The sequence below is a fragment of the Colletotrichum phormii genome, assembly GCF_030913505.1.
Source record: "Colletotrichum phormii strain CBS 102054 chromosome Unknown BDP81scaffold_12, whole genome shotgun sequence".
Taxonomy (NCBI): domain Eukaryota; kingdom Fungi; phylum Ascomycota; class Sordariomycetes; order Glomerellales; family Glomerellaceae; genus Colletotrichum; species Colletotrichum phormii.
Genome location: NW_026851454.1, coordinates 140964 through 165960, shown reverse-complemented (window position 1 = coordinate 165960; position 24997 = coordinate 140964). Strand labels below are relative to the sequence as shown.

The 24997-nt window shown below is 50.8% G+C and overlaps 9 protein-coding genes across 9 annotated transcripts; 7 read left to right on the top strand and 2 right to left on the bottom strand.

Moving 5' to 3' along the window:
• Positions 1–592: 592 nt before the first annotated feature.
• Positions 593–2949, top strand: BDP81DRAFT_490028 (heterokaryon incompatibility protein; the record flags this gene model as incomplete). Its single annotated transcript, XM_060595271.1, has 3 exons — positions 593–981; positions 1066–1555; positions 1606–2949. The coding sequence occupies 3 exons, from the start codon at positions 593–595 to the stop codon at positions 2728–2730; spliced, it is 2004 nt and encodes a 667-aa protein (XP_060444065.1). The 3' UTR covers positions 2731–2949.
• BDP81DRAFT_461709 (lactose permease) lies at positions 2749–4716 on the bottom strand (the record flags this gene model as incomplete). The annotated part of the gene is made up of 7 exons (XM_060593805.1): positions 2749–2949; positions 3028–3458; positions 3530–3780; positions 3830–3981; positions 4057–4323; positions 4377–4489; positions 4548–4716. The coding sequence occupies 7 exons, from the start codon at positions 4714–4716 to the stop codon at positions 2749–2751; spliced, it is 1584 nt and encodes a 527-aa protein (XP_060444064.1).
• Positions 4717–6970: 2254 nt separating this feature from the next.
• BDP81DRAFT_461708 (uncharacterized protein) lies at positions 6971–7738 on the top strand (the record flags this gene model as incomplete). The annotated part of the gene is made up of 2 exons (XM_060593804.1): positions 6971–7596; positions 7636–7738. 2 exons carry the CDS (start codon positions 6971–6973, stop codon positions 7736–7738), a joined length of 729 nt encoding a protein of 242 aa, XP_060444063.1.
• A 291-nt stretch (positions 7739–8029) lies between these two features.
• Positions 8030–9608, top strand: BDP81DRAFT_407134 (uncharacterized protein). The gene is made up of 3 exons (XM_060588999.1): positions 8030–8223; positions 9164–9239; positions 9302–9608. Exons 1-3 carry the CDS (start codon positions 8174–8176, stop codon positions 9458–9460), a joined length of 285 nt encoding a protein of 94 aa, XP_060444062.1. The 5' UTR covers positions 8030–8173; the 3' UTR covers positions 9461–9608.
• A 2581-nt stretch (positions 9609–12189) lies between these two features.
• On the top strand, positions 12190–12454 carry BDP81DRAFT_322397 (cytochrome b5-like heme/steroid binding domain-containing protein; the record flags this gene model as incomplete). The annotated part of the gene is made up of 2 exons (XM_060584695.1): positions 12190–12282; positions 12335–12454. Coding segments are annotated over 2 exons (213 nt in total), but the record flags the coding sequence as incomplete, so codon positions are not given.
• A 156-nt stretch (positions 12455–12610) lies between these two features.
• Positions 12611–13815, top strand: BDP81DRAFT_321800 (FMN-dependent dehydrogenase; the record flags this gene model as incomplete). Its single annotated transcript, XM_060584651.1, has 3 exons — positions 12611–13529; positions 13586–13659; positions 13729–13815. 3 exons carry the CDS (start codon positions 12611–12613, stop codon positions 13813–13815), a joined length of 1080 nt encoding a protein of 359 aa, XP_060444060.1.
• Positions 13816–13884: 69 nt separating this feature from the next.
• BDP81DRAFT_38306 (S-adenosyl-L-methionine-dependent methyltransferase) lies at positions 13885–15726 on the bottom strand. The gene is made up of 7 exons (XM_060586926.1): positions 15438–15726; positions 15262–15317; positions 15069–15203; positions 14943–15009; positions 14846–14886; positions 14135–14776; positions 13885–14080 (listed from the first exon to the last, which is right to left on the bottom strand). The coding sequence occupies exons 1-7, from the start codon at positions 15543–15545 to the stop codon at positions 14041–14043; spliced, it is 1089 nt and encodes a 362-aa protein (XP_060444059.1). The 5' UTR covers positions 15546–15726; the 3' UTR covers positions 13885–14040.
• A 1029-nt stretch (positions 15727–16755) lies between these two features.
• BDP81DRAFT_450338 (uncharacterized protein) lies at positions 16756–17355 on the top strand (the record flags this gene model as incomplete). The annotated part of the gene is made up of 1 exon (XM_060592521.1): positions 16756–17355. One exon carries the CDS (start codon positions 16756–16758, stop codon positions 17353–17355), a length of 600 nt encoding a protein of 199 aa, XP_060444058.1.
• Positions 17356–22132: 4777 nt separating this feature from the next.
• Positions 22133–24476, top strand: BDP81DRAFT_395046 (fungal-specific transcription factor domain-containing protein; the record flags this gene model as incomplete). The annotated part of the gene is made up of 2 exons (XM_060588031.1): positions 22133–22344; positions 22424–24476. The coding sequence occupies 2 exons, from the start codon at positions 22133–22135 to the stop codon at positions 24474–24476; spliced, it is 2265 nt and encodes a 754-aa protein (XP_060444057.1).
• Between the last annotated feature and the right edge of the window lie 521 nt (positions 24477–24997).

Sequence of the window (24997 nt, the reverse complement as noted above, 5' to 3'; positions counted from 1 at the left end):
CAGGCAATCCTATCCAGATCAAAAAAAAAATCCAGATTTGGGAGGGGCGGGTCTTTGCTTATCTTATCGGCGAGTGTTACGTCGAGGCCCCGCTTATGTAAGGCAATTATTTCTTAGTGCGGGACTGTGGGTACGTTCCTCATGCTCGATCATTTCATCCTTGCTTCCCATCGTCACATTTACCTACTTAACGAATCAATCCTTCTCATCAGAGCTGGAACGGCCTCTAGCATCGCCTAGTATGTATTGCAGCTCATCAATGATGGGATGCTTTTCGGGTTCCCAAAAGTTCCAATCGGCAGCGTCTCCGACTAACCCCATCGTCAGCTAATCAGATGCCATCGGGCAGACATGGAGCCCGGTAGAACTTAGCGTATTACCTGCATATTTAGGACATGCCAACTTCCAATGACCAATAGGATCTTCGCGATGCATTCAATTTAGTGTCCCGCTGGCTGGCATGGTGTCAGCTGTTCGTGGCTGGCACGATGGACTGTCCTCACTTCACAACTTCATGCTCCTCATGCCGTCGGCAAGACATTAACGTTGTCATTCCGTCGCTTTAGATATCAGGAGACCTAAGCCCGCAACCATGTCTCTCTGCAAAGTCTGTTCAAAGCTCAATATTGACCAGCTAGACGCCACAGATGTTCGTTTTCACCCCAGTCTCAAGGCTCTCCAGCGAAGTGCCGCCGCGAAGTGTCCCTTCTGCACCCTGTGCTACACTCGTGTAATGGAAGACAACCATCATACCGTCACCGACGCCCTTCTCAATGATCAGATACCTCCAGGCTACGAGAAAGAGTCCTTTGTCCAGAGCATCTGGCTCCAGGGCGAGGTGAGGCAAGGCAACCGCGGCGTCGGCGACCAAATTCCAGGATGTGCCATCTGGATCTCGTGCGGAAGAATGCATCCGGATGCCGATCTGGAAGAGACGAATCGCCCCGGGATGCCATTTGCCTCGCGTCTATCTCTTTTTGCGTAAGCCCCCCAAGTCCAACGCACTTCTTATCACCATTCTTGAGCCGGGACTCAGCATATTGAATGAGATTTGACCATTTGCAGAAGCCGTACAACGCCGGCAGCGCGCAAGTACATCGAACGGTACATAACTGCGAACCACGATCCTGATGTCTACATGCATCTTGCAAGTTGGCGTTTGAAAAAGTGCAAAGATTCTCACAAGTTCTGCAAACCGAGGTCCTTGGAGATGCCAACTCGCGTCATTGCGGTCGGCAAGAACAATGAAAAGCCGAAACTGATAGTCACAAATGGCCTTACAGAGCCATACATTGCTCTATCGTATTGCTGGGGTCCCGGGATGGATAACTTTAAGCTGACGCATAAGACCAAAAATGAGCTCTTGGATGGCGTCGTCCAAGAAAAGCTGACCAGGGCTCACCAAGAGTCCATCCGTTTTGCGCGTTCCCTTGGCATTGAATATCTCTGGATCGATGCGCTTTGTATCATACAAGGCGATGCCGATGACTGGGCCTTGGAATCGCAGCGCATGGCACATGTGTACGGTAATGCGGCTTTGACATCATCGCTGGCCGTTCGGATGATGCCCGCAACGGCTTCCTCACGAATGGACTTCAACAAAAGGTCCCTCCTTGCGCGTTGCCGCTTGGTCCAAACACGGAAGATACTATCAACGTCTGTCTTCCAAGATCTGCTCTCGTCGGACCCGTGTCCACGCGAGGGTGGTGTTTCCAGGAAGAAAAGCTCTCAACTCGATCCATCGTATTCGGTCAGGAGCAGATCATCTACCAATGCCGCGAGGAGAAGAATTGGGAAGATGGGCAAGTCGATTTTCAGGATCTCAAGCCCACTTTCCTCACCCCTGGCTTCTCTACGGGCGCTCCTCACTCAGCGGCGGACAAAGAAACGACTCTTATGATGTGGTACGAGTTTGTCGACCTGTTCACAATGAGGGCTCTATCGAATCCGCATGACGTATTCGAGGCCATCGCATCCATCGCGATTCTTGCGAAAGACGTGCTGAAATCTCGCTATCTCGCGGGCATTTGGGAAGAAGATCTTGTCAGAGGCTTGTTGTGGAAACCACGCAATCAGGTGCACGCATTTTTCAACACCTCAGTAACGCGCCCGAAACCAACTCCCTTTGCCCCAGCGCCGGTGATCCGCGCGCCGTCGTGGTCTTGGGCGTCCGTCGAAGGCCCGTTTCGTCGCATCTACAATCCAAGGAAATCGAAGCTATTCCAAGACGGCAATTACGTCAAGATTAAGCCTAGGCTGGGGACCAGATGGACAGCCGCAGAAGACTGCGACGTGACTGCCCTCCACATGCCCTCTTGTACACTGCAGATCTCGGGGCGTACTGCAAAGGCGACTCTGATCAAGACGGGCATTGTTGGATGGTTTGAGGCAGATAAGTCAAGAAAGCGGTGGCTTCCTTACAAGAAAATGCTGAGCCACTCAGTCTTGCTCGTTTCAACCAAAAATAAGTCAGATCCAACAGGAAACGAAGACAAGGTCGTTGCTGTGGGGGCCTTTGATGTGCCCGAGGAAGCAGAACAATTCGAAGAGGTCTGGGGTCTTCCGCTGATTGACAAAGAGGGTTTGATGATTGTCCCGCATGAGGGAAAATGGAAGCGGGCTGGGTGGTTCTGTTTAAGAGATGACTCTTGGTTTGAGAATAAGCCAGAGGTTGAGATAGATCTCGTCCAATGTTGGACTTCCTCAGGCCAGCCATGCCTCTACCTATGATAAACAGAAAGATCTATCTCATTCAGTGACTGAACCGGCCCTCATGATCTCCTGCTGTCTCTTTTTTGCCTTTACCGAAGCCTTACGAGGGTTCTCTGCCTCGAATACTTCATCGAGCTCCTCTAGTGTGAACCCCTTTGTCTCGACGAAGAAGAAATACATGAACAGCATTTCGAAACTGTCCCAGGCCACAAAGAAGACATAAAACCAATAGCCAATCTGCCGTGGATTATTTGCATTAGTATTGTACGGCAGCGCAGTCAATTCGGCCAATCAAGATTATATATATGCACTCACATTCGAGAGAGCAATTGGCCCAACAAACGTATTGAGGAAGCCCGCCGCGCCAGCCGTCAGCTTGAATGTCCCCATTGCCTTGGCGCGCATCTTATTGCTGACGACCTCAGCCGGGTAGATCGGCTGCATCGGCGTGAACCCCGTGGCGAAGATGGCACCAAAGACAAAAATGAAGACAACGCTGACTGTGGACGCCGTCTTATTGCCATAGTCTGTGTAGCCCGCCGAGCAGCCGGCGACAAGCGCGAGACAAACAGTCATGCCCGCGGTGGTGGAGATGAGCATCTTGCGGCGGCCGACAACGTCGTGGAGACGAGAGCCTGCAGTTGAGAAGACCCAGCCAATGACGGAGTATATGATGTTGAGTATCAACTTTGTGTTCGTATCGGTGATGCCAACGCCTGAGAGCATGATGGGGAGGTAGTATGAGACTAGTAAGCAATTATGTGTCAGTTTCTGAAGAAAATGAGAAACTTGTCACACGAGTAATGAAAGTTCTCACTGATATTGTTGCCGCTGAATTGTCCAAACCAAGAGAATGCGACATTGAGCATAAGTCTGTACCTGCTAGACCGACTCTCGACGAGAACCCTCAAATCGAAGAGATCCTTCCACGAAGGCACGTGGGTCGGATCGATCGAGTTGATCATTTCCTTCATCTGAAGGTCCACGAGAGGGTGCTCAGGGTCTCCGTTGGTATGATAGGTTGCTATGATATTTCTGGCCTCATCATGTCGGTCTTTGGCGACGAGCCTGTCTCAGGGTCAGCCAGTGTTTGAGTTTGTGGTTGAGGAACACTAACCATCGAGGAGATTCCGGGAAGAACTTGATCAAGACGCAAACAAGTCCAGGGCACACCATTTGAAGCCATAGCGGTATTCTCCAGTCCAGATCTCCTCGATCGCTGAGATAGCGGTGGCATGCATACACTGCCGAGGTTGCCAGAATCGAGCCCTATATGGAGCAATGACCGTCAGCACTAGCCTGGATTTCTGAAATGCCCAAATTTGTTTTTGGATGATCCCATACCACGTTGTAAAAGGTGTTGTAAAGACCTGCCACAGTGCCACGATACCGAGCAGGTGCGAGCTCAACCAGGTAGAGGGGCGCAGAGGTGTGAGCACAAGTAGCAAAGAAGGACAAGATGAAGCGCCCGCCGATAAACATGGGCAGGCTCGTCGAGAGTGCCGTTATGATTGCCCCGATGCAAACACCCAAGCAGCCGAAAAAGATGTGCCAGGTTCGACCGTACCAATCTGCCATCCAGATGAAAAGCGCGCCACACATTTGGCCGACCTTGTTCCCGTGTTAGTGACCTCGGCTCTACAACTCTTTCCTTTTGAACATACCTGAAAGATGGCGAACACGATACCAGTACTCGCGTTACCTTTCACAGGGAGCCCAAAGTATTCTGTGTAGTTGGGTAACGCGTTGATAGACCCTAGGAGAGCGCTATCATATCCTACGTGATACATCGAATCAGCCGTCGGAAGTGCAGTGCGAAGGCGGACCTTCTCTACCATTCATGGTTGAACAGAAGAACAACACTGTCGCAAGGAGATACAGCTTGATGTATCCGGGTCCTCTCGGGTCAGGTTTATGTGTTGCCATGATCGTGGCATAAGTATCAGCACCGGTGTCGGCATCGTCCAAGTGTTTGAGGACGGGACCGTCCTTGGCGCTATCCATCGCGTAAGGAATCGGGACGACTTGTCGTGAGATCCGATTTCCACTGGAGCCTGTTCTCCCGTAACGTGAGATGATACCCCAGAAGGTGGCCTGTAGGAAACGAGAACCCCGAACTGGTCAGTCCACGAGTTCCGAGTGGAGGAGGGAGGCGGGAGGGAGTTTGCGATCTTGTGTAATCTAACAAGAAACTGCTATGCAGCTGATCAACTGTCACAACATGGACTGCATATCTCACTGATTGTAATCTGGCAACGACAGTGCCCCGGATTTTAACCATCCCCGGAAAGCATCGACGCTAGGTCCACGCGGGGATATAAATTGTCGGGGAAATACTGGGCCTGTGGCACCATTTTCCTTGTTCCATGCTGAGCTAGGCAAGTGTGGCATGGTTTATAAAAAAAAGTGGTCCATACGTTGACGCAACTATTCAGGACAAAGCACTTGGCAATCTTGTAGACTCAATCGTCATTTGGAGTGCTAGTCCAGGTCCCGCTCTGTTGCGCCTGTGTGCTCAGGACAGTTCAAAATTGAGGTTGCGCACGGGCCTCCACGATGGTCAACTCAGTCGTTGTTAGTTGCATGTTGTTGTCACTCAATGCAGTTGTACTTATTGCTCCCAACAATTCCCGATCAGGGACTTGACCACTCCATTCACCATAATGAAGCTAATGGTACAACCCTTTGCATCAATTCGGAATTTGCAATGTCTTTCTGGATGATGTCATAGAGAAATACGTTGAAGCCCTTCTTGTTCAGCGCCCCATTATGTCTCACCATGTGGATCGCTCCTTGTAGATGCTGTTGTGTCGAAGCAACATCACCCGCCAAGATCTGTCATTTATCAAAGCTTAGTTAAACAAATACCAGTATTTTTTGTAAGAAGCGCAGTTGGAATGCCTCACCTCATCTTGTGCCAGAAAGACAGCTATTGTGATGATTGCATCACTAATGGGGGATTGCATCTTCAGACATGAAATGGCTTCCGTGAGCAGCCGCGCGCAGGCGACTTTGTATTGTAGGGCGAGTTGAGTATAGTGTGATTCATGTTGTGGTACACAGTTTGACAGATGTCGGCTAGTCACAAGAAAGAGACCATTCAGAGCGCTGGTGCTGGTAGCAGCTAGCTGAACAAACTCGTTGTTCAATCTTTGCGTGCAGCCACCCGCAAACCCACTCTAGATTGACTCATAACTTGAACATGGCACGACGTTGTGCACATCTATGAATCAAGATTTAGAAATGAAAAAGCTGGTGTTTAGAACAAAACAGTAGAAGCCGAGCTGGGAAGTTCAAGATCCCAGTCTCCAACTATCTCTCGCACAGATGATTCTGACTTACAATAGTCTAGGAGAAAGTCTTCAATCGGACTAAGAAGCCTTGCAAGCTGGCGAAGGGGTCTCTTCGGCCAGATCCCAAGGGGGCAGTTGGGCTTGAAACGGCAGCTACTTGTACCTCGGCTGAACTGATGGCTTGATACTGGACGATTCTCCGTCGCCTAGTCTTTGCGTGTGCTGCCTTAGCTGCATGCGAATGAGCTCGACGCTGCGTCTCAGCGGACGCGGCTTTTGAGCTGTTCTGTCCATATACATGCACGAACTGGATTTCGTCTCTTTTGGGCGACATAACAGCGATGTTGTTGACAATCTGGTCAAAAGCTTGACTCACATACCAAGTCCTTCGGATTGTCGCCCTCCTGATTCTGGGAGTTGCTCGAAAATGAAGTTTGTGCCATTTGTCAGCTGCTTTAGGATATAAGCCGCAAATACGCGAATTCTTCCCCAGTGATGATTTGTAATTGGACAACTTATGGAGTACATTATTGTACGTAGCACAAGCAAGGGTAATGGTCGAAGTTCATGCGGCTCAACGTCCGGGTCAGCAACTAATGCTGCCAAGGCTTGCTGCTTCCAGATTGGGAATGCGACCAATACCGGAGCCGGCTCAAGGCGCCGCCCCGAGAATCCGGCCGTCTTCGGACTAACAAGTTACACCTGTACTTCCATAGAAATCCTCTCTATGGATCAGTTGTTGATATCAGAAGCCCTGCCAAGGCTTGCTCTTTCTTAACAGAGCATAGTCCGCCTTCCCAACTAGATTGGGTGAAAATGCCCGCTAGGATTGCTCACTTGATCTGAAAGGTATATGATTGCAAGTAATCGCGCGGAACCAGAAGGCTCTTTTCTATGACCAATTCAAAGAAGGAAACGACTCAATACTCTCTACAACTCGTACACCTTGCCCATATTTTTTCGCCATGTCTAGCCCTCAAACCGCGATTCCAAGTGGTTCCTGGGTCCTCGTCACTGGGGCTACCGGCCACATAGCAGCACACACGACAAAACAATTTCTTGAACGCGGTTTCAAGGTCCGTGGAACGGTTCGAGATCTAGAAAGGGCTAGATGGCTCACTCAGCGCGTTTTCGCTGTCTTTGCTGAGCGCGGCGATCTCGAACTCGTACACGTTCCCGATCTTGGTGCCAAACACGCCTTTGACGAAGCGATCAAAGGGGTCTCGGCAATCGCTCATATCGCCTCGATTCTTTCCTTCTCCGATGATCCTGAAGAAGTCATTCCTCCCGTCGTCGATAGCATCGTTTCGATCCTCAAGGCCGCGGCCTGCGAGCCGTCTGTCCAGTCGATCGTCTACACCAGCTCTATTGCCGCCGCAGTTGATCTCAGTCCAGGGAAGACTACCCACGCGGGGCCAGACGCCTGGAACGACGAGGCAGTCGAAATTGCGTGGGCACCGCCTCCGCATGCCCCTGATCACTGGCACATGGTCTATCAAGCCAGCAAAGTCGAGGCTGAGAAGGCAATGTGGGCCTTTGTCAAGAAGAACAACCCTCACTATGCCGTCAATGTCGTCAGTCCGGCAACTGTGTTGGGCGAGGGGCAAATGCGAGGGAGCACGGGCTTCAGCTCTAACGGCTATGACTATCCGTATCTCTGGAACCTTCGCTATCGCTTTCGGGACACCCTCTCACTACTATCCCATCGACTGCGAGATGACGTCGGTACATAAGCCTCCAGTTTTCTCCAATAGCCGAATTATTCGATTGGGTGCATCGGCCGGAATTAAAACGGATTCTAATCGGAATATCATGGAATAATGTGTGATTTGCTGCTTCCTCTCATGAACGGTACGTAGCTATGTACCGACGTCATCTCGCAGTCGATGGGATACTGAATCCACGTTGTACGAGGTGCTTGTAGATAGATCTTGGCCCTGCCTTACGGGTAGGGCGGAGCGGATTGTGATGCCAGCTTCACTAATGCTCAGCCTTATTCGTGTAAGTGAGCAAGAACTCGCTCTATAAATGTCTACAATGTCCTCTTTCTAGTAGTTATCATCACAGCTCACAGTCCAGATCAAACTCAGCCATCACTTCTTACAACTCTTCATTCTTTCCAACCACTTCTCTCTTTAAGATCAACCGCCTAGAAAGCAATCGTCAAAATGCAGTTCTCTACCATTATGACCACTCTTTTCCTGGCTGCTGCCACCACGTAAGTCAAACAACCTCCACGAAACATCTCTCCAGCTTGGCACGGGCTGTTATTGCCATGCTAAGGAGGGGCCCCAGTCCCCGCGGTTTGCCGCTGCGCGCTGGGGTGGATTAGCTATACGCTAATCAAACCCTTAACAACGCACATTTTCCCCTCGAATCGAGCCGACGATTATTCAACCTAACGAGCCGCCGTCGACTCGAATTCGCCTTCCGCAGGCTAGACGAAGTCTTCCTGATAGGGCAGGGAGCAGAGGTTCCATCTAGCCTCCCGAAGGAGACGGGCGACTTTCTTTCCCGGCGCAAGTGGCGCTTCCGGGCCCAAATTGAACATCACCCACCGACTTTTCGACTTCGCTCTCTCAGCACCTTTGCCCCTTAAACGATCGAAGACTCCCTCGAAGAGACGAAACGACCATTGGGTAGCGATGTATAGCCACGGCTATATACAGCTATGCTCGTTACAGAACCTAACAGCAAGCCCTACAACCTAGTCTTACGAGGTTTTACCCCTTGTGGTTTCCCTTGTGGCGGTATTACCTATTACGATATACTCCGGACGGTTACTGGAACGTTGTGTAAACCAGAAGCCTGGGGGCTCTGGGTCGAAGGATAGGAGATACTGGCGGAATTGCGTTCTAGGGACGACCATAGCACTGTCTCGGGCAAGCCAGCGGCACCCAGAGACAGGTTAAACACATAGTTGCCTTTGGGCACGATTTGGAGGACGAGCTGGACTATATCTAGTGATAGCTATAGGCCTACGGCCCTCCACGCCATATACCCTTCGGGAGGTCTGCCGCAAGGGCGGCTGCGCCCTTGCCGCTACGGCGTTAACATACAACAACAACGTAAGTCAAACCAGCAAGTATTGTCAAAACTATCTCATCTGTTTGGCTGATTGTACGCTTTTCTTGAGTATTATTGGCTAACAGTCACAGGGTTGCCGCCAAGAAGCACTCGGAGCTCCACTGCATCACCGCCAGTGGTAGCGGTCAGTTTATCGTCGGCTTGCCCGTAAGCTCTTCCGCCCTCCAAACTGACTAGATGAAAATCGAGACACATTCTGACAATATTAGAATAACAATGTGACCAGAAAGACTTGCCCCGGTTTCTGTTCTGACTGCGTCCTCTCCAATAGCGGCACCACCATCACCTGCAAGTCTCCCGGCAAGCTGATGGAGGGCGGCGACTTCTCCGACGCCTGCATCAAGAATGGCGGCTCCGGCAGTGAGTAAGGTATCATAGCATACTTGGGAAGTGTTGTTCATGGGCGGTTCCTAGAAACTTCTACCAGTCATTCATTACATTCAACATGATCTCCGAGTTGTCAAATAATAGTACCAAACTCAAGTTTAGATCAGAACAAAGAAACCGTTAGAAGTGTGTTTGTCAACGAAAGCCTTGCGCGATTATAAATTCTCTCCAACTTGTTTCAGTTTTTGACCTTGTTGTGTACAATCATCTCTGAATTTCCTTGGCCAAGCATGCGTGTCCGCGCCTTCGAAATCATACCCGAGCCCGGGATGCACCGACTGTTTCTCGCTGCCTTCCTAAGTACTTCCTGTAGAAGCTCCCTGGCAACATTCTCTACTTGTCTCCGGACCTTCCCCAAAGAGGCATCAATTCAAACAAGTTGGACGGCGAAATGAGGAGAGATGTCATTTTCAAATTATTAACGATCACCACTATTTACAATACACTAATCCGTGTCTTCTTTCTGCCTCCTAACCTTGGACTGAGATACCTCACCTATGGTAATAGGTATCACTACCTAACGCCCTATTCATGCCGTAAAATCGATACTGGGGTAGAGGGTCTCTCGGCCAAGTGGGAAGCTTTGTTCCGCACTCATCACGAAAGATCGCGTCGGGGTGGACATCCAATACGATGTAATCATCGCTGAGAAATTCAACCTTTAACTCCCGAGCCCCGTCCTTTCTGCCTGTTCGAATCTTGTAAACTCCTGTAGTTTGAGGGCACTCAAATGATACAAATTCAACGCGGATGTCATCGTCAGGGTTGTTTGGGGCATCGATTGATAGACACCCTGTTAACACCCTATCGACCTTCAATTCCGTTGTTCCCTTGAGTCTTGGGTATCCCATGCTGTGGAATGATGCCATGTCGGTAAAGTCGATCGTCCTGGTTGTTCGAATGCCATCGGGGCACAAGCGAGCTGTGTACTCCTCAGAGAACAAGTCATACTTAGACATGATGTTGCGACTCATATAATAGAGAGGTCGTTTCTCATCTCTCGATACATTTCGTAGTAGAGTCTCGACGGCAGACTTGACTTTCTTGAGTTTTTCATTCTTTTGTTGGCCCACACGTTCCAATCTCTTCTTTTCTTTCCTCTCGTAGTGCTTGCTGCTTTCGGGCACCCATTCGCGCTTGAACATCGCCCGCTGATATTTCACTTCGCGAAAAAGCTTTTCCTCTTCATCATCGCCTGTGTACTCTCGCCAGAAAGGCAGCTCACACTCGCAATCAGAGCCATCTTCATCGTAGGTACATTCCTTCTTTGAGGGCTCAATATCAGAAATATCTTCTTCAAAGGCTTCGTAATTGAGTTCAAAGACTGCAACTTCGCAATTGGGGTCGGCGGACGAGCAAGGTACGTTTAACCATTCTAGATAGCGAAAGAACCATTCAGGACTTTTGGGGTTGAATTGGGGTCGTATGTATGTCCCTGGCACCATATGTGGAGGTGGACGCTTGTGGTTTCCCTGGTGTTGGTCCTGTTGTTGCTTTGGCGGATGCCCCTGCTTGTGCTTTCGCGCCTCTTCCTTAGGATGCTGTAGTCTCTGCTGTAAATGGTGACTCTGTTGCTTCTCCTGTTGCTGGTGGGGCTCCAAGCGCTTTGTCTTCTTTCGTCTCCGCCCTCGACCCATATTGGAATTAGTTGTCTGAACAAGCAAATATAAGATTTGACGATCTCAGGATGGCGGTATGTGAACTTGGAGGTTCTGTTGAAAGTCTTCTCAAGTTGCCGAGCAACGCAACGAGGAACTTGAGGAAGGGGCTGGAGATTAAAAGCGGAACTCCGAAATTATACAGAATCTCGGCGCCTTCGCCTACAATACTTGCCAGTTCACCGAGCCAAGGAGTAAAGTCAATGATTGTGTATATCTGTTGTTGATGGTACGAGAGCTATTCCACGCCATATGCCCTCGTCGGGAACGAAAAGCTCTCTTGTGCTACGAGAAAGATTGATGAGTTGCAACTCACTGACCAGTTCGACCAGGTCCCCACAAGCCTTTCCTCTCTCACGGTCACACCGTAAGACAACATCAGATTGCAATTCAATTTGGTACCTATCTTACGAAAGTCCCTCCACTGCTTAATTCGTTAGTTGAGAATAAGCTCCCACGATTATTAGTAGCTTGCTAGTGCAGGTAATTAAAGAGCAGAGACCGGACAACTTGTGGTCTGTGATACTAAGATCTCTCCTCTCGGATCTCATGGATCCTACGCTTTCCTCCTAGCTAGTCAAAGCTTCAACTCGATCACTGGTCATGAGCAAGGGTTCGGCTGGTTCTCTGCTGTATTCTTACGGATACCACTTTGTCCAGACTCCGGAGTAGGAATTTGGGGTTGGCCCAGATGGTGGGGAGAACGGTGGATCAACTGCGGGAGAGCTTGGGGAATGTATCCACCTCTCAACGGGGATATGAAAGCCCGCGTCCTAGAAAAGCATGCGGGAGTATAAACTCCCGACCGAGCGCATGGTGTGGTTATGGTGAGATACATGCCACAGACCACTTGAAGGTACCAGTTCAAAGAGATCCCACATCGTGCTTGGTCACTTCGGAGCATCGTGACACCCGCCTGCAAGAACTCAACAGTTCCATGCTGTACTGTCAATCTCATCCATCCGCAGAAGCAAACGATGTTTGAGTCAACTCTTCTGTAGTCATCATGAGCCGAAGGTGGTCGCTCCCCGAAGGTGCCTATCTCGTGCCTCATGACGAAACAGCACAAAGCTAAAAAGTTCCCAGTGCGGCAACATCAAACTGTTGATGATTGTTGGATGGCCATTCATGGCAAAGTCTACGATGTATGTTTCCTGGTTCTCCAGCAAGAGTCTCGAAACTCACCCGAAGCGGCAGATCACATCATTTCTCCCTAGCCACCCTGGCGGTAAAGCCATCCTCCTGAAGAATGCCGGCAAAAATGCTACTGCAGCGTTTGACGCCGTTCATCCGGTTGAGCTCGTCGAAGAGTATCTCCGGCCTGACAAATTGATGGGAATCTTTGAAGTCACAGCAGCAGAAGCTGGGCAGCAACCAGATATGCCTCCCCTCAACGTACTCGCGGGCCCGTCACCATCACCAGACCAGTCGGATGGTATACCTCCAGTGTCTCAGATCCTGAGCATTGCTGAAATGGAGCATTATGCCCTGCAAAAGCTGAGCCCAAAGGCCATCTCATACTACGCCTCCGGAACCGATGACGAGGTCACTAAGATTGCGAACGGCACCATCTTCCGTTCCATCCTCCTACGACCACGGGTCTTTGTTGACTGTACCCGGTGCTCCTTGTCGACCAGTCTCCTTGGGAGTGCAGTCGGAATGCCAATCTACGTCTCGCCCGCGGCCATGGCCAGATTGGCGCACCCGATAGGCGAGGCAGGCATCGCAGCAGCGTGCTCAAAGTTCAAGGGCTTGCAGCTCATTAGCAAGAATGCCTCAATGTCCCCGTCGGCAATTGTCCAGGCCGGGCCAGACGCGACTTTTGCTTGGCAGCTCTACGTCCTAAAAGATATCGAAGCGACCGAGAAGACATTGGCACAGATACGAGCCATTCCTCAAATCAAGTTCATCGTACTCACACTAGACGCGCCATTTCCCGGAAAGCGAGAAGCAGATGAGCGGTTCAAGATGGCGGAGGTTGCGGGAGGCGCGCCGCCGGGGGTATGGGGCACGGAGTCGGGACTCACGTGGAAGAAGACATTGGCGTGGCTGTCCAAACATACATCCCTCCCGATCGTGTTGAAAGGCATCCAGACGCACGAGGATGCGTACGCGGCGACCCTATCCCCGAGCGTTAAGGGCATCATCATTTCCAACCATGGCGGACGGGCTCTGGACACGACGATGACGCCTGTCCAAGTGCTTCTGGAGATTCGGAAGTTCTGCCCAGAGGTCTTTGACAAGATTGATGTTCTCGTCGATGGAGGTATCAAAAGAGGTACAGACGTCGTCAAAGCTCTAGCTTTGGGAGCCAAGGGTGTAGGTATCGGGAGAGCTGCGCTTTACAGCTTAGCGGTAGGGGGACAAGCCGGGGTAGAAAGGGCATTACAGAGTGAGTCTATCCCAACAACAAGGGTCACCTCCCATGAGCTAAAACTTTCTGCATAGTTCTTGCAGACGAAACTATCACAACGATGAGGCTACTTGGTGTTGAGCGTGTGGATCAACTTGGGCCGAGACATGTGAGTTCAGAGCCACCAACCCTAGTCTTGTTGTCGGTGGTGGCAACGGAGCTGATAGTTTACCATTAGATCAACACGAATGTCTTACAAGCGCAGCTATACGGGGGACCGTCCGGCCTGGAAGCGATAGATGCGGAGCTGAAGTCAAAGCTGTAAAATCTTCATTGTTAAATTTTTACTCAGGTACAAAATCAAAGAACTTCGAAACATAGTTGAAAATAGATCGGCCAAGAACATTATTTGTTGCTCCCGTCTGCTTCTCAGTTCGCTCCATAGAAGGTGCTGTGAGACCCCAATCAATCTAGGTAAAGTAGCTACGCTGCTATTCAGGACTAGCCGAGATGAACAAAGCTATGGCAGGAACCAGCCTACAGAGCCCAATTAAGTCGTTCCCTCAGGTTTGCGTCCGTAGACATTTTGCCTATTTCACGTCAGCATTGTCTTGAATAAACCACAGGAACCGCGATCAACTTACAAGTATATCACCGTCTGAAGCTTTGGGTCCTTGAGGGCTTTACGTGCTTCAGCGACGAACACCCCCGCCGATATGGTGTCCCAGTCCATCACCTGAGTCAACAGAAACATCGAAAAGCCCTCGAGCGACTGGTCGTGGAACTCCAGGTTGCAAATGCCAACTTCCTTCAGCGTGGGATCATTGGGCCACCCTCCGATAGGTACAGGCCAGCTCTTCTCCACAACGTCGACGAAACCAGCGTCTCTCATAGCATCGGCGATCTTATGCCCACCTCGGGACTGGTCCATTGACTTGCCGAGATGGTTTGCAGCCTCGAAGAAGATCTTACCCCATCTACGGTAGACGTGATCTTCCGGGAGACTATCCCCGTAGGCTTGGGAGCGGAACTCAATGTCAAAATCCTTCATTTCGAAATATCCACCGGGCTTGAGGTGATCATAAATTTGCTTGTAGAAAGCTGGCCAGTCGGAGATGCAAGCTTCCATGTGGCGGAGATGAATGAAATCAAAATCAGGTGTCCATGTCCACGGCTGTTCGACATCGTCGATTTGGAATTTGCAGTTGGGCGGCACCCACCCCGGCTGAATGGGTGAGATGTCAACGCCCGTTACTTCGGAAGACGGGAACTCATCAGCAAAGTCCCTGTATCACTCATCAGCTTTGATCAATTCCAAGAGCGGCATGTTGTGTAGAACAAATCACAAAACCTACATTGCCCAGATGCCAGTACCGGTTCCCAAGTCAAGGACCTTCTGTTCTATTCGTCAGAGACTGCATGTAATCTTGATGCAGAGAAGGGTGTTCTTACCAACGGACCATCGCCCAGTGGCGAAAGGAAAAGCTTGTCGCCCAGAAGAAGGGTCTCCCAATAGTGCCTTAAAACAGAGCGCATATTAGCTAAATGAGGAGGAGAAGGAATTTACTTCTTACTCACGCGAGATCAAGCCCTTCATTTTGCTGTTCATCGTTCGGGCCCCAGTAATCGGCCTTTTGCGTGTAAGTACGACCATGGATCCTGCGGTATTCTGTGATACTCTCGGCAAGCGAAGCAGTTGACTCAGTCGTTACGCTTTACCAGATTCTGTCAGTGTTGGCTCTCACTTGGCATTTTGAGGTAGCGCTCATACCTCTCTGTGTCCGCCAAAGAATCGTGATCGTCGTCTTCAGCTGGGACAACAGGGTTCTAGCACTCCATGACTTATTAGTAAACTGGTGTTCTTTCGTCGTGTTCAGGGCAGGTTCTTCTAGATCCTGAAGTCACAAGCCCTGACATAGCAATTGGAATTCGCGCGAAGGTTCTCACCGGGTCGTTTGCTACTACCGTAGGCTCAATCGTGGCCACGGCCGGCGAGGCTGTGGCGGCTGTGGAGGCAGACGTACCAGCCGCGCTGGCTTGATTTGTGGCCTCCATTCTTCACTGAATCACGTCCGCGTCGTGTCGGGCTGGTTACGTGGGTAATATGACCAGCGAAAGCGCTCGAGTATCAACGGTAAGGGAAACGCAGAGATCTAGGGCATAGACACGTATCTTGAAGGGACGATACGATAGGTATTACCCCTCCTTTCATCGGAGGAAACTATCCGTTGTTGGCTGTTGTGTCTTGGCAGAATCCTCATCGGATATGGAGATAACCCACCATACCCTTGGGACGATCATCAACCAATAAACCAGCAGCTTCACACCACTGTGCTTGAGAACTCGTCGCTAAACCCGATCCAGGGGTCTTCACCGGTCCCCTCGCCCCAAATAAGCACACCGAATGGTGGGCGCCGCTGTCACTTGCGTAGAGGTTACACAGTGAGCCAGAGTTTCCCGAACACTCCGAAGGATGATTGCCATGTTTTTCGCCCAATGACTGATCTACCTAGGAATGAGAGATCTTGTAAATAGGATGAAGAACTACCTATTATCAAAGCACAATGTATCAATCAACACATGCCGTTGCCACCAAAAGTCAAACATCAAATGCACAGTGCCCTCAAAATGCATGCTCTCTTGGAAGTTAGCTGTTGTCTGAAAATTGGTCTCAGGATGAACTGCTTGAAAATACACTCGCCAAGGCTCTTAAATGTATTGAGGTGAGCGAGTTCAGTTCGTAACAACAGCGCCTTCCCGAGAGACTATAGTAATAAACTGCATCTTGTTCTGGGGAGTTTAAGAGGCAAGAAGCGAAGCAGGCAAGCAGTTCGGGCTCCGATGAAGTGCGAGCTTCCAGGGGTGTGGTAAATAAGGCGTAATTGCTGGCCGGCAATTACGGATTCGTTTTTGTACGACAAGGGGTAAGACTCGTATTGGGAGGGTCGGAATCAATAAAAGCTTGTCGACATTTCTTCTTTCCACCAGAATCACCGTCAATCTTCACACATGAACAGGCTCACTGCCAGTCTACATTACCTCTGCGAGGCATCTAACCTCCATCGGGAGGTGGAACTAGGCGGCAGCAACCCAGTTCACGATGACTTCTAGGCAGCCATGACCGCTGAATGAGTGAACCAACGACCGTGTGTTTTCTACTTCCCAACTAAACCAGCAATCTCCCTCAGCCAACAGCGGAAAAGGCAACAAAAAACAATTCATATTTTCACGCATTTTTAGCTTAACGCCGGTATTTCCCACAGCCATGTGTCGCCACTGCTTCGACAACAAGCATCGCGACGGCGCGCCTCCCAGCATGCGAGCAAAGGAGGTCGCTCGCCGAAAAATAGAAGAAACAGCTCGCTTGGAAAAGCTCAAAGCAGATGAGATAGCGGAAGAGGAAGAAGCAATGAAGGATCATCGTTTCATGACCCCAACAAGGTCACCAAGTAAGACGTTCGTCGAGGCTGCGCCTAGTCACGACGGCGCCCCGACCTTTGCCGCGTACCAGATCCACGACGACACCCCTGAATCCGACGCGGCCGCGCTCCGGGCTCTACGCACCTCATTCGGCTTCGTCGTGTATGATACTACGGAGACTGCTCGTCCCGCCCGCAGTGCTCGGCTTGCCCACGCCTTATTTGACCACACGCGCATGAATCGAGACACGATACGCTACGGAGCAGATTGTATCGAGGTCGTCACGCTGCCCCTACTGAATTCTTTCTCCATGGACCGGCGCATTGAGGCCTGCATGCGCCACCAAGATGCCGAGTACCAAAGTCGTTTGCGCATCGCTGACAAGGCTGAGGCGGCCTCGTGGTTCCTCGCCGAGCGTATCATGGATCCGCGACTCGCGCGTTGAGCTTTTGTCATCGACCATATCAAGGAAGACGAGGAAGCCGTGCTGGCCTCATGGGAGGATTCATTCAGGAATGAGGATCAGTTTCACGAGGTCATGGATCAGCCTGACCTGAGCAGCGCGGGCAGCTTTGTTGAGATCAGTTGGCAGCCACGCATACAGCTATGGAAGTTTTGGTACGGAAGTGATTGCCGCCCTGAAGACCGTGTCCAGTCTCAACGATACGGGTTTGAGGCTTTCGGAGACTGCTTTCGAGAGATGAGGGATGCTATTGAAGTATTTTACAATCATTTTGTTCCTGATGGAATCGTCGATCGACGGTTAGATCAGGCTCGGGCGGCTTGAGCACAGCTCTGTAGTCTTTGGGTGTAGGCCAGGAACCCATTGGAAGGAAAATGAGTTATGGGCTTGACTAAGGTACAGGCAAGGACGAGTATTACAGGCTCATGGTCCCCTTTTTCGGAAGATCCAAGTAGAATAATTATAAATCAGGGCCCATCATTGAAATCTGAAAGATAAAGTTTCAAACAAGGATGCGAACTCTCGCTTCGAAGAATGAGAAGCTAATAAATCCGTTTCCAGTCATTCCATTACTGATGGTCTATGGTGGTTCAAAGGGTGATGGGAGACAACAGACTTCGTCCCCCGTACCTCCGCAATACCCAAGAATGCACACGGGGCTTTGCTAGCCCTCTAGAGGACCCTCTAGGGGAAGAATTCTTGCTGTTTATTAAACTCTTGGAGCTCCCGGCCTTTGATGTCATGAATTATCAGCTTATGCCCAAGATCCATACCTTGGATTAGTGAACGGTTTTACCGTCCCCTTGAAGTAATATGCATTGTTGGTGGACTTGAACCAAGTCTGGAAACTAAAAGTCCGCGCAATGTCCGACGATCGCCGAATCCTGGTCCCGGGACTTTCCTCGTGTCTCCCGAAGTCTGATCACTTTAGATATGCCCAAATGCGCTGATCCTGTCTGTGGATACACAAGTCACAGTCTAACCGAGGAGGAAGTCTCGTCAGGATGAGCCAAGGACTCTATTGTTCCAGGGTGTATGCCAGTCATTCACTGCTGTTATGTTGACACCATTCGACTCTATGTGGATATCCACAGCTGAATTATTCAGACTCCGAGTCTAGCTGCAAACCAGGAGGTCGTAGAAAGCTAACGACTCGACAGAAGCTGCATATTTGGCAGGTGTACTTCAGCTATACGAAGGATATATCATCTGACCTTGCTTGAAGGAACAGATAATTGAAATTACTGAGTTTACTTCTCATGCCCTGAAAATCATGATCTTCCAATCATCCTCTATTCAGCAATCAGCACTGCAATGAGATCCCGCTGATTTGTAACCATATGTATGTTCCAGTGTCGAGATTATTCGGAGCTCGTGGGAATACAAGCCTCCATGGAGCATTGGGTCTGGCTTCATTCGAAGAAATGCAGCCTAGCCCCTCTATAACCATAGCCCCCTAAGATTGGATGCAATGACAAAGCTTCACAAGGTTCTATTCCCCGGCAGGCTCATATAGTGAGACCGCCTGAGAAAGTATCGAGGACCTCCAGCAACCCTGGGCGCTGAACATCCGGCCGTAACGCTGTGCATAACGCCATTCTCAGTAAAGTACCAGCATCCATCCCGGCGGTCTCTCAAAGGCTTACCAAGTATCTAAGCATCGCGCTGTACTCTTCCCTGCCTTCTCCAGATGTAGTAGATTCAAGTTGGTCAGGACTCAGAAACTGAATAGCACTCAAAGCGTAGTCCCAGATACCGCTTGATACCTTATCTACTGGACTATTCACAATCGTATGACAATAGAAGATGAAGTTGGCGTCGTATTGCTGATGGATCAAGGACCTTCCCTCAAACCTCCGAGGCTCCAATGCTACCTACCTTGAGTAACGATGCGTGTCCGCCGCCCGTGATTGTCAGTAAGAGCCTGTAGCTTGTTCCAAATCAACTCCCTGTAGTTATCTCAACCCAACACACAAATACCCCGTTCCCATCCCTCGTTGGCGCCACCTGTTGATACAATTTGGATCTTGGCTGCGGCTGAGCAAGTTGATCACCATCTTGCCCACAGTCAGACACATTCACAGGCCGAGTATGAGCGAATAAGAGACCCGTCATAATGATACCAAGATACTCAAGTAGAGAGTGATTGAGTCAAACTTGTCGTAAAAAAGTCCCGCTAGTTCTCAACCGCCAGCATCACATAACCAATTCACACCCTGCAGGTCAGGCACCAAGCCGAAGAAAGGTTGCAGCTTAGAGAAATGAAAAATCAGCAGGAAGGCGCAAGTGTGATGAAACACTCCGACCTGAGCCCCCCGATAGCAAACTGTCGACACATGATTTTCGGCATCACCTTTGCCGCCGCAGTGAGTTACTAAAAGACTGTAGTGCTTGCCTTGGCCCCTTAGTTGCAGTCCGAAGGAGCCGAAAGTAACAGCTGGTCATTCTGACAAGGAGTATCTGCATTACTCAGTGAGTAAGGTAATGGCAATGCAGCACTCAGCCACCAGCTTTGATCCCTGAAGAGTACTCTAAACACCACCTCGACCCTCTCTCACTAGGAAATCCACATCATTCTGCTTGTAGATAGGAGCAGCTCAGAGAAGCTTTCATCGTCGAATCATTGCGAGACACACTTGAGAGAACAGGCTCTAGTGAAGAATGATCGAGGCATGGTGGTATGTGATCCACAAGAATCCTCCCGTACGCCCTCTCGGCTGCCCATCTGTTCGGTGTCTCCGTGTGATGGGCATAGGAACAGCCACAACCCATGCAGCTATCTACCTAGAGTCAAACGGGTCCTTGAGGTATCTCGATTCGAATCGTAAAGGAGCAGTACGGATACGTCTGCCCACTATACGTACATCTTGCATTCGGTCTTTGACCGGCAGTTTCCTCCGGCCCGTGATGGGCTCCTTAGCCTCCTTGACGGCGGGTCCTGCCGATGATCATCTGCCCTGAGAAGTTGAGCACCTGGAAGGTGAGAGGCAGGGAGGGTCAATTGAAACCCAGCGGGCGTTCCTTCAGTCTCCACCTTGATCCTTTGGGAAGCTTCTCGCCATGCTCCATGCCATGCTCGATTGCCGTGTGTGTGGGCCGAGACTGGATTGCCGGCGATGGAAGTAGACAATGGGGTAGAACATCCATGCCTTCGGCACGAGAGACAGCCTCACATCTAAGACCTTTTGGAAAGGAGATGAGAATTAGGTCGATCCTTTCCCGCATACCTTGCACATTAGGTACCCTCTTTAGCTCCCTAGCTTGACAAGTGACTAGATACCACCTAGATGAGGGTGGCCTATAGGCTCGGAATGGTTTGTGTTTTCATCGTGATAATGCTAATGGTATTATAAGCAATGATCCTGAAAAGTTTGTCATGAAGAATTCAGTGTCAGCCGGCAAGGGAGATTAGATATATTACCGGGAAATTTATTTACCATCAAGCCAGCCACATTGCCGATGAACCTCTTTTCACACGTACGATCAACATCATTTCACATGTACAATCAATCAGGCAGGTAATACGAATAGACAGTAGGCTTAAGCGTGCCTCTTGCAACGTTGCTTGCGGATACCACGGACCATGGATCGCAAAAGGTCATGGGCATGTCGTGATGCAAGGTGTCTAGCCCTACCTAAGGTAGGTAGTAGCCATGGGGCTGAAACTAGAGGGGGGCATTTGACGGTACTTGACGGTGTAATTACGGGGAGAGATCGTATAAGCAAAAGCTAGAATGTTTGTTGCCTAGAAAGAACCCTACCTTGCCTGCGGTTGATAACTAAGGTCCCCAGTGTTTCAATCAGGGGCTAGGAGCAGTGGGCAGTGGAGGAGAGATCTGGGGCGGGCCTAGGTTACCTTGGATTCGCTTTGACGTGCTGGAGATCATCGGGCCGGGCTGAAAGTGGAACAAGTCGTTCGGCCAATCCCTTAGTCGGCATCGTAGACAAGAGCCAAAGTCAAATGCTTGGTGCCTGGAAAACGTGCTCAAGGCACACAAGTTGATGTTTGACGTTTAACGTTTTGACTGCTCAGGGTTATCAGAACGGGAAGATGTCGAGACTGACACTGCCTTATTGTGGCTTTGTAAGTAAAGTAGTATCTTCATCGTGAGATCCCTCTCCTTGACTACTGACTAGGTAGACTCTCAAGGCAGCCAGTTTTCCAGGTTCTTTTGCGACTTGAGTTGATTGGGAAGAGGAAACTGGAAGTGTCAAAAATCGGCGATCCGGTCTAGGCCAATGGAAGGAAGGGCCCAAGGCCCAAAGGTGCCGCCGACTCGGGTGAGGTGGTCTCGACTCCTTCCCAAAAAGAACCACCAGTGCCATCCTCGTTCGTGCTAAGAGGTACGTAGTCAAGTAGTGTAGGTACTTGGTGTAAGTACCGATATAAGTCGAGTTTTTAGTACAGAACTCCAACTGGCAACCGCCAACTTAACCCCACAATCGGGTGCTCTTCCCCCATGTTCATCACAGGCGCTCCTCGCACTTTCCCCGCGCCGTTCCTTTGACATCCTCCTGCTCGGCCCTCCTCCTACTCCTCCTCCTCATCCTAAAACTCCTCCTCACGGGCAGTTGAACGTCACCCTTCCTGTCCTCTTCTTCAACCCACATATTTCTCTTCCAGGCCCGCTCCTCCAAATCCCCGGCACTCCGCATATCCCTTCCCCCCAATGTCTACCGCTCAATTGGGTCTTTCGCCGTGCCGAGGGCCGTGTAAATGCCGACTACAACCACCACAACAGTCACGGGTCGGTCGACCATGTTCCACTCCTTTGACAGCCGCCGTAGCCCCGAGGGCTCGGCCGTGAGCTCTCCAACAACCTCACGTAAGGTCAACCGCTCATGTCAGGAATGCACGAGACGCAAAGTCAAGTGCGATGGTGGACATCCTTGTGCGAGCTGTCAGTACTACAAGGTTGCAGACTCATGCGAGTACAGGCAGCGAAGCAGACGACATGCCGTCAGCAGAAGGTATACAATAATCCTTGCCCCTCATTAAATCCCCCGATGCTCCTTCTTGCAGGATCACCAAGGTTGACATTTACCCCAGTACTCTTGAAAAGACTTCGGAGCAACTCCGGGCCCAGTCCAGCGTGCTGCAGGAACTATTTCCCAACGCCAACGTGAATGATCTGGTAGGCAAGAGTCGAGCAGAGTTGCTAGCCTTATTGCCGCGAGAATCTCTCTTTGTTTTACGCTCCTCAGCTCCGCAAGCCGACCCGTCACCAGTTGGCGTCTCAGCGGCCGACGAGGATGACGATGACTCCGGCCTCGATGACTCGGCGCAGAATTCTGAAAATGGAGAGGCTTCAAACGATAGACGATGGGACGAACCAGCCCAGCAGCCTGCGACCTTAGGCTCCAGCGACGATATCAACGCCGTCAGTCTTGCAACAGACCAGCACCGCCGCTCCTATCTCGGCGCGACATCCATGAGCGCCGTTCTCAGGGCCATTTTCCGTCTCTGTCCCGCTGCCAAAGAGCACACTGCTCAGAGGGCAAAGGCGTGGAACAACGTTCATTACCAATCCCAGCTGCTTCCGCCACTGTCTCTTGTCAGCCCAGGCGCGAGCTTGAACCCTCTGCGGGAACAGCGCTGTATCGACTTTTACTTTGATCACATTCATCCAATAACGCCGATTCTCAATGAAGACGATTTTAGACGCAATCTTGCATCAGGAACCCGTCTCGACAGCTCTTGGCTGGCCCTACTCAATATGGTCTACACCCTGGGTTCTATCGCCTCCGGCAGCGACTCTCTCCACGTCCAATACTACAAACAGGCCCGCGCCCACCTCGACCTCGATTCCTTGGGCTCTGGTAATATGGAGAGCCTACAAGCTCTATGCCTGCTCGGGGGCTACTACCTGCACTACCGAAACTCACCCAACATGGCGTATGCCATCCTCGGTGCCGCTCATCGCGTCGCTATAGCCTTGGGATTACACCGAGAACCCGCTCGCAGTCGCGCCGAGAACGTCGCAGAGCACGGCAACTACCTCTCACGCGCCGAAACGCGCAGACGCACCTGGTGGAGTCTTTTCTGCCTCGATACGTGGGCGAGCATGACCCTCGGCCGTCCAACGTGCGGTCGATGGGACAGTAGTACCATGGACACCCTCTTACCTACGCCACTATTCCCCGACGACCACGTTGCAGCCTCCTTGAGAGCAAGCTGTCTGTTCTGCCACATCTGCGACAGGATTCAGCATCGCTTTGCACAGCCCGCGCGGTTATCTGCCCACGAGGCCATGGCTTTCGACCGCGAGTTGGTAGAATGGCACGACTCTCTCCCCGACTACCTTAAGAACCCAGCAAACTCTCCACCCCGCCTAACGGAAGCTCGCGAGTTCATGCGGAACCGATATTTGAACGTCCGCCTCATTCTTACCCGCAGCTTCTTACTTTACGTTGCACACGATCATACCCTCAGACGCGGCGCCACCGCCATCTCAGCTGTCACTGGGCCTACTCCTGACGAGCTAGCCCTCGTAGACACCTGTCGCTCAGTCGCCATGGAGGCCATCGATGCCATAACGCTCTACTGGACACCCAACCGCGTCCATGTCTGGAACTCGGCATGGTACCTATTCCAAGCATGCATGGTTCCCATACTCTCAATCGCCATCGACGCACATTTGCGAAACCTCACTCGCAAGCAACAGCAACAATCACAATCACAATACCCACCACCACCCGTACTACCCGCAGTCTCCCCACAAACAACCACAAACCTGGGAATATTACCGATGCCAACGGCAGCGATAGCTCACTCCCCCGAGAACAACATCCTCCTACCTTCGTGGTGCGCAAGCCTCACAAAGGCCCTCGAGCTCTTCACCGAAATGCGCTCCTGGATGCGCGCCTCAGATCGCACCCCCGATATCGTTGGCGCCCTATACGAAGCCGTCACCGCCGACCTCGAAGGCTCTGTGGCCGGCTCCGCCATCCGCACGCCCTCGACTACCACAGACAATAGTATAGACATGTCCATGTGGTGCGACGAGCAGCTGGTGGAAATGGACTGGAGTGCGTTCCTTGGTGGGGGTGGTGATGGCGGCGGCGATGACGGAGTGCATAATGGCATGTTTGTTTTTTCGTAGTTAATTCTGAATTCACTGTGGAGCGGACTGCTGGTGCACGCATATTTGGAGGTAAATATGCTTCTTGGCTACAATGTATCTTCCAGGCTTTTCCTGGTCTAGAAAAGAAAAGGAAAGAGTATTTATCATGCCAGGTCCAGGAAGCCATTTAAGATCTTGCTCACTTACAAACGATATCAAAGATTTGATTCAAGCAATAAGCCGATTTTCAATTATGATGGATGATGTGACCCAAACGAACGAAGTGTGGTACAAATAAGACGTGGTATCATATTGTCGTTCTATCGAATGGCCAAAAAGCAAGCGTGATTCGTGACGTCTCCTACAAAACTCCCCCCGAGGGATGCCATCCGTCTCTAAATTCCAACCAAAGACCCATTTTCCGCCATCCTCGAGATCCTACCCTGGGTATTGTTCCGCCCCAAAACTCCTCGATAACATATACAAATCCACTCCTGTGTCTTCCCGGTACATGCCATACAACAAAGGATAACAAGGTTTCTGCCCCAATCACACCTTCG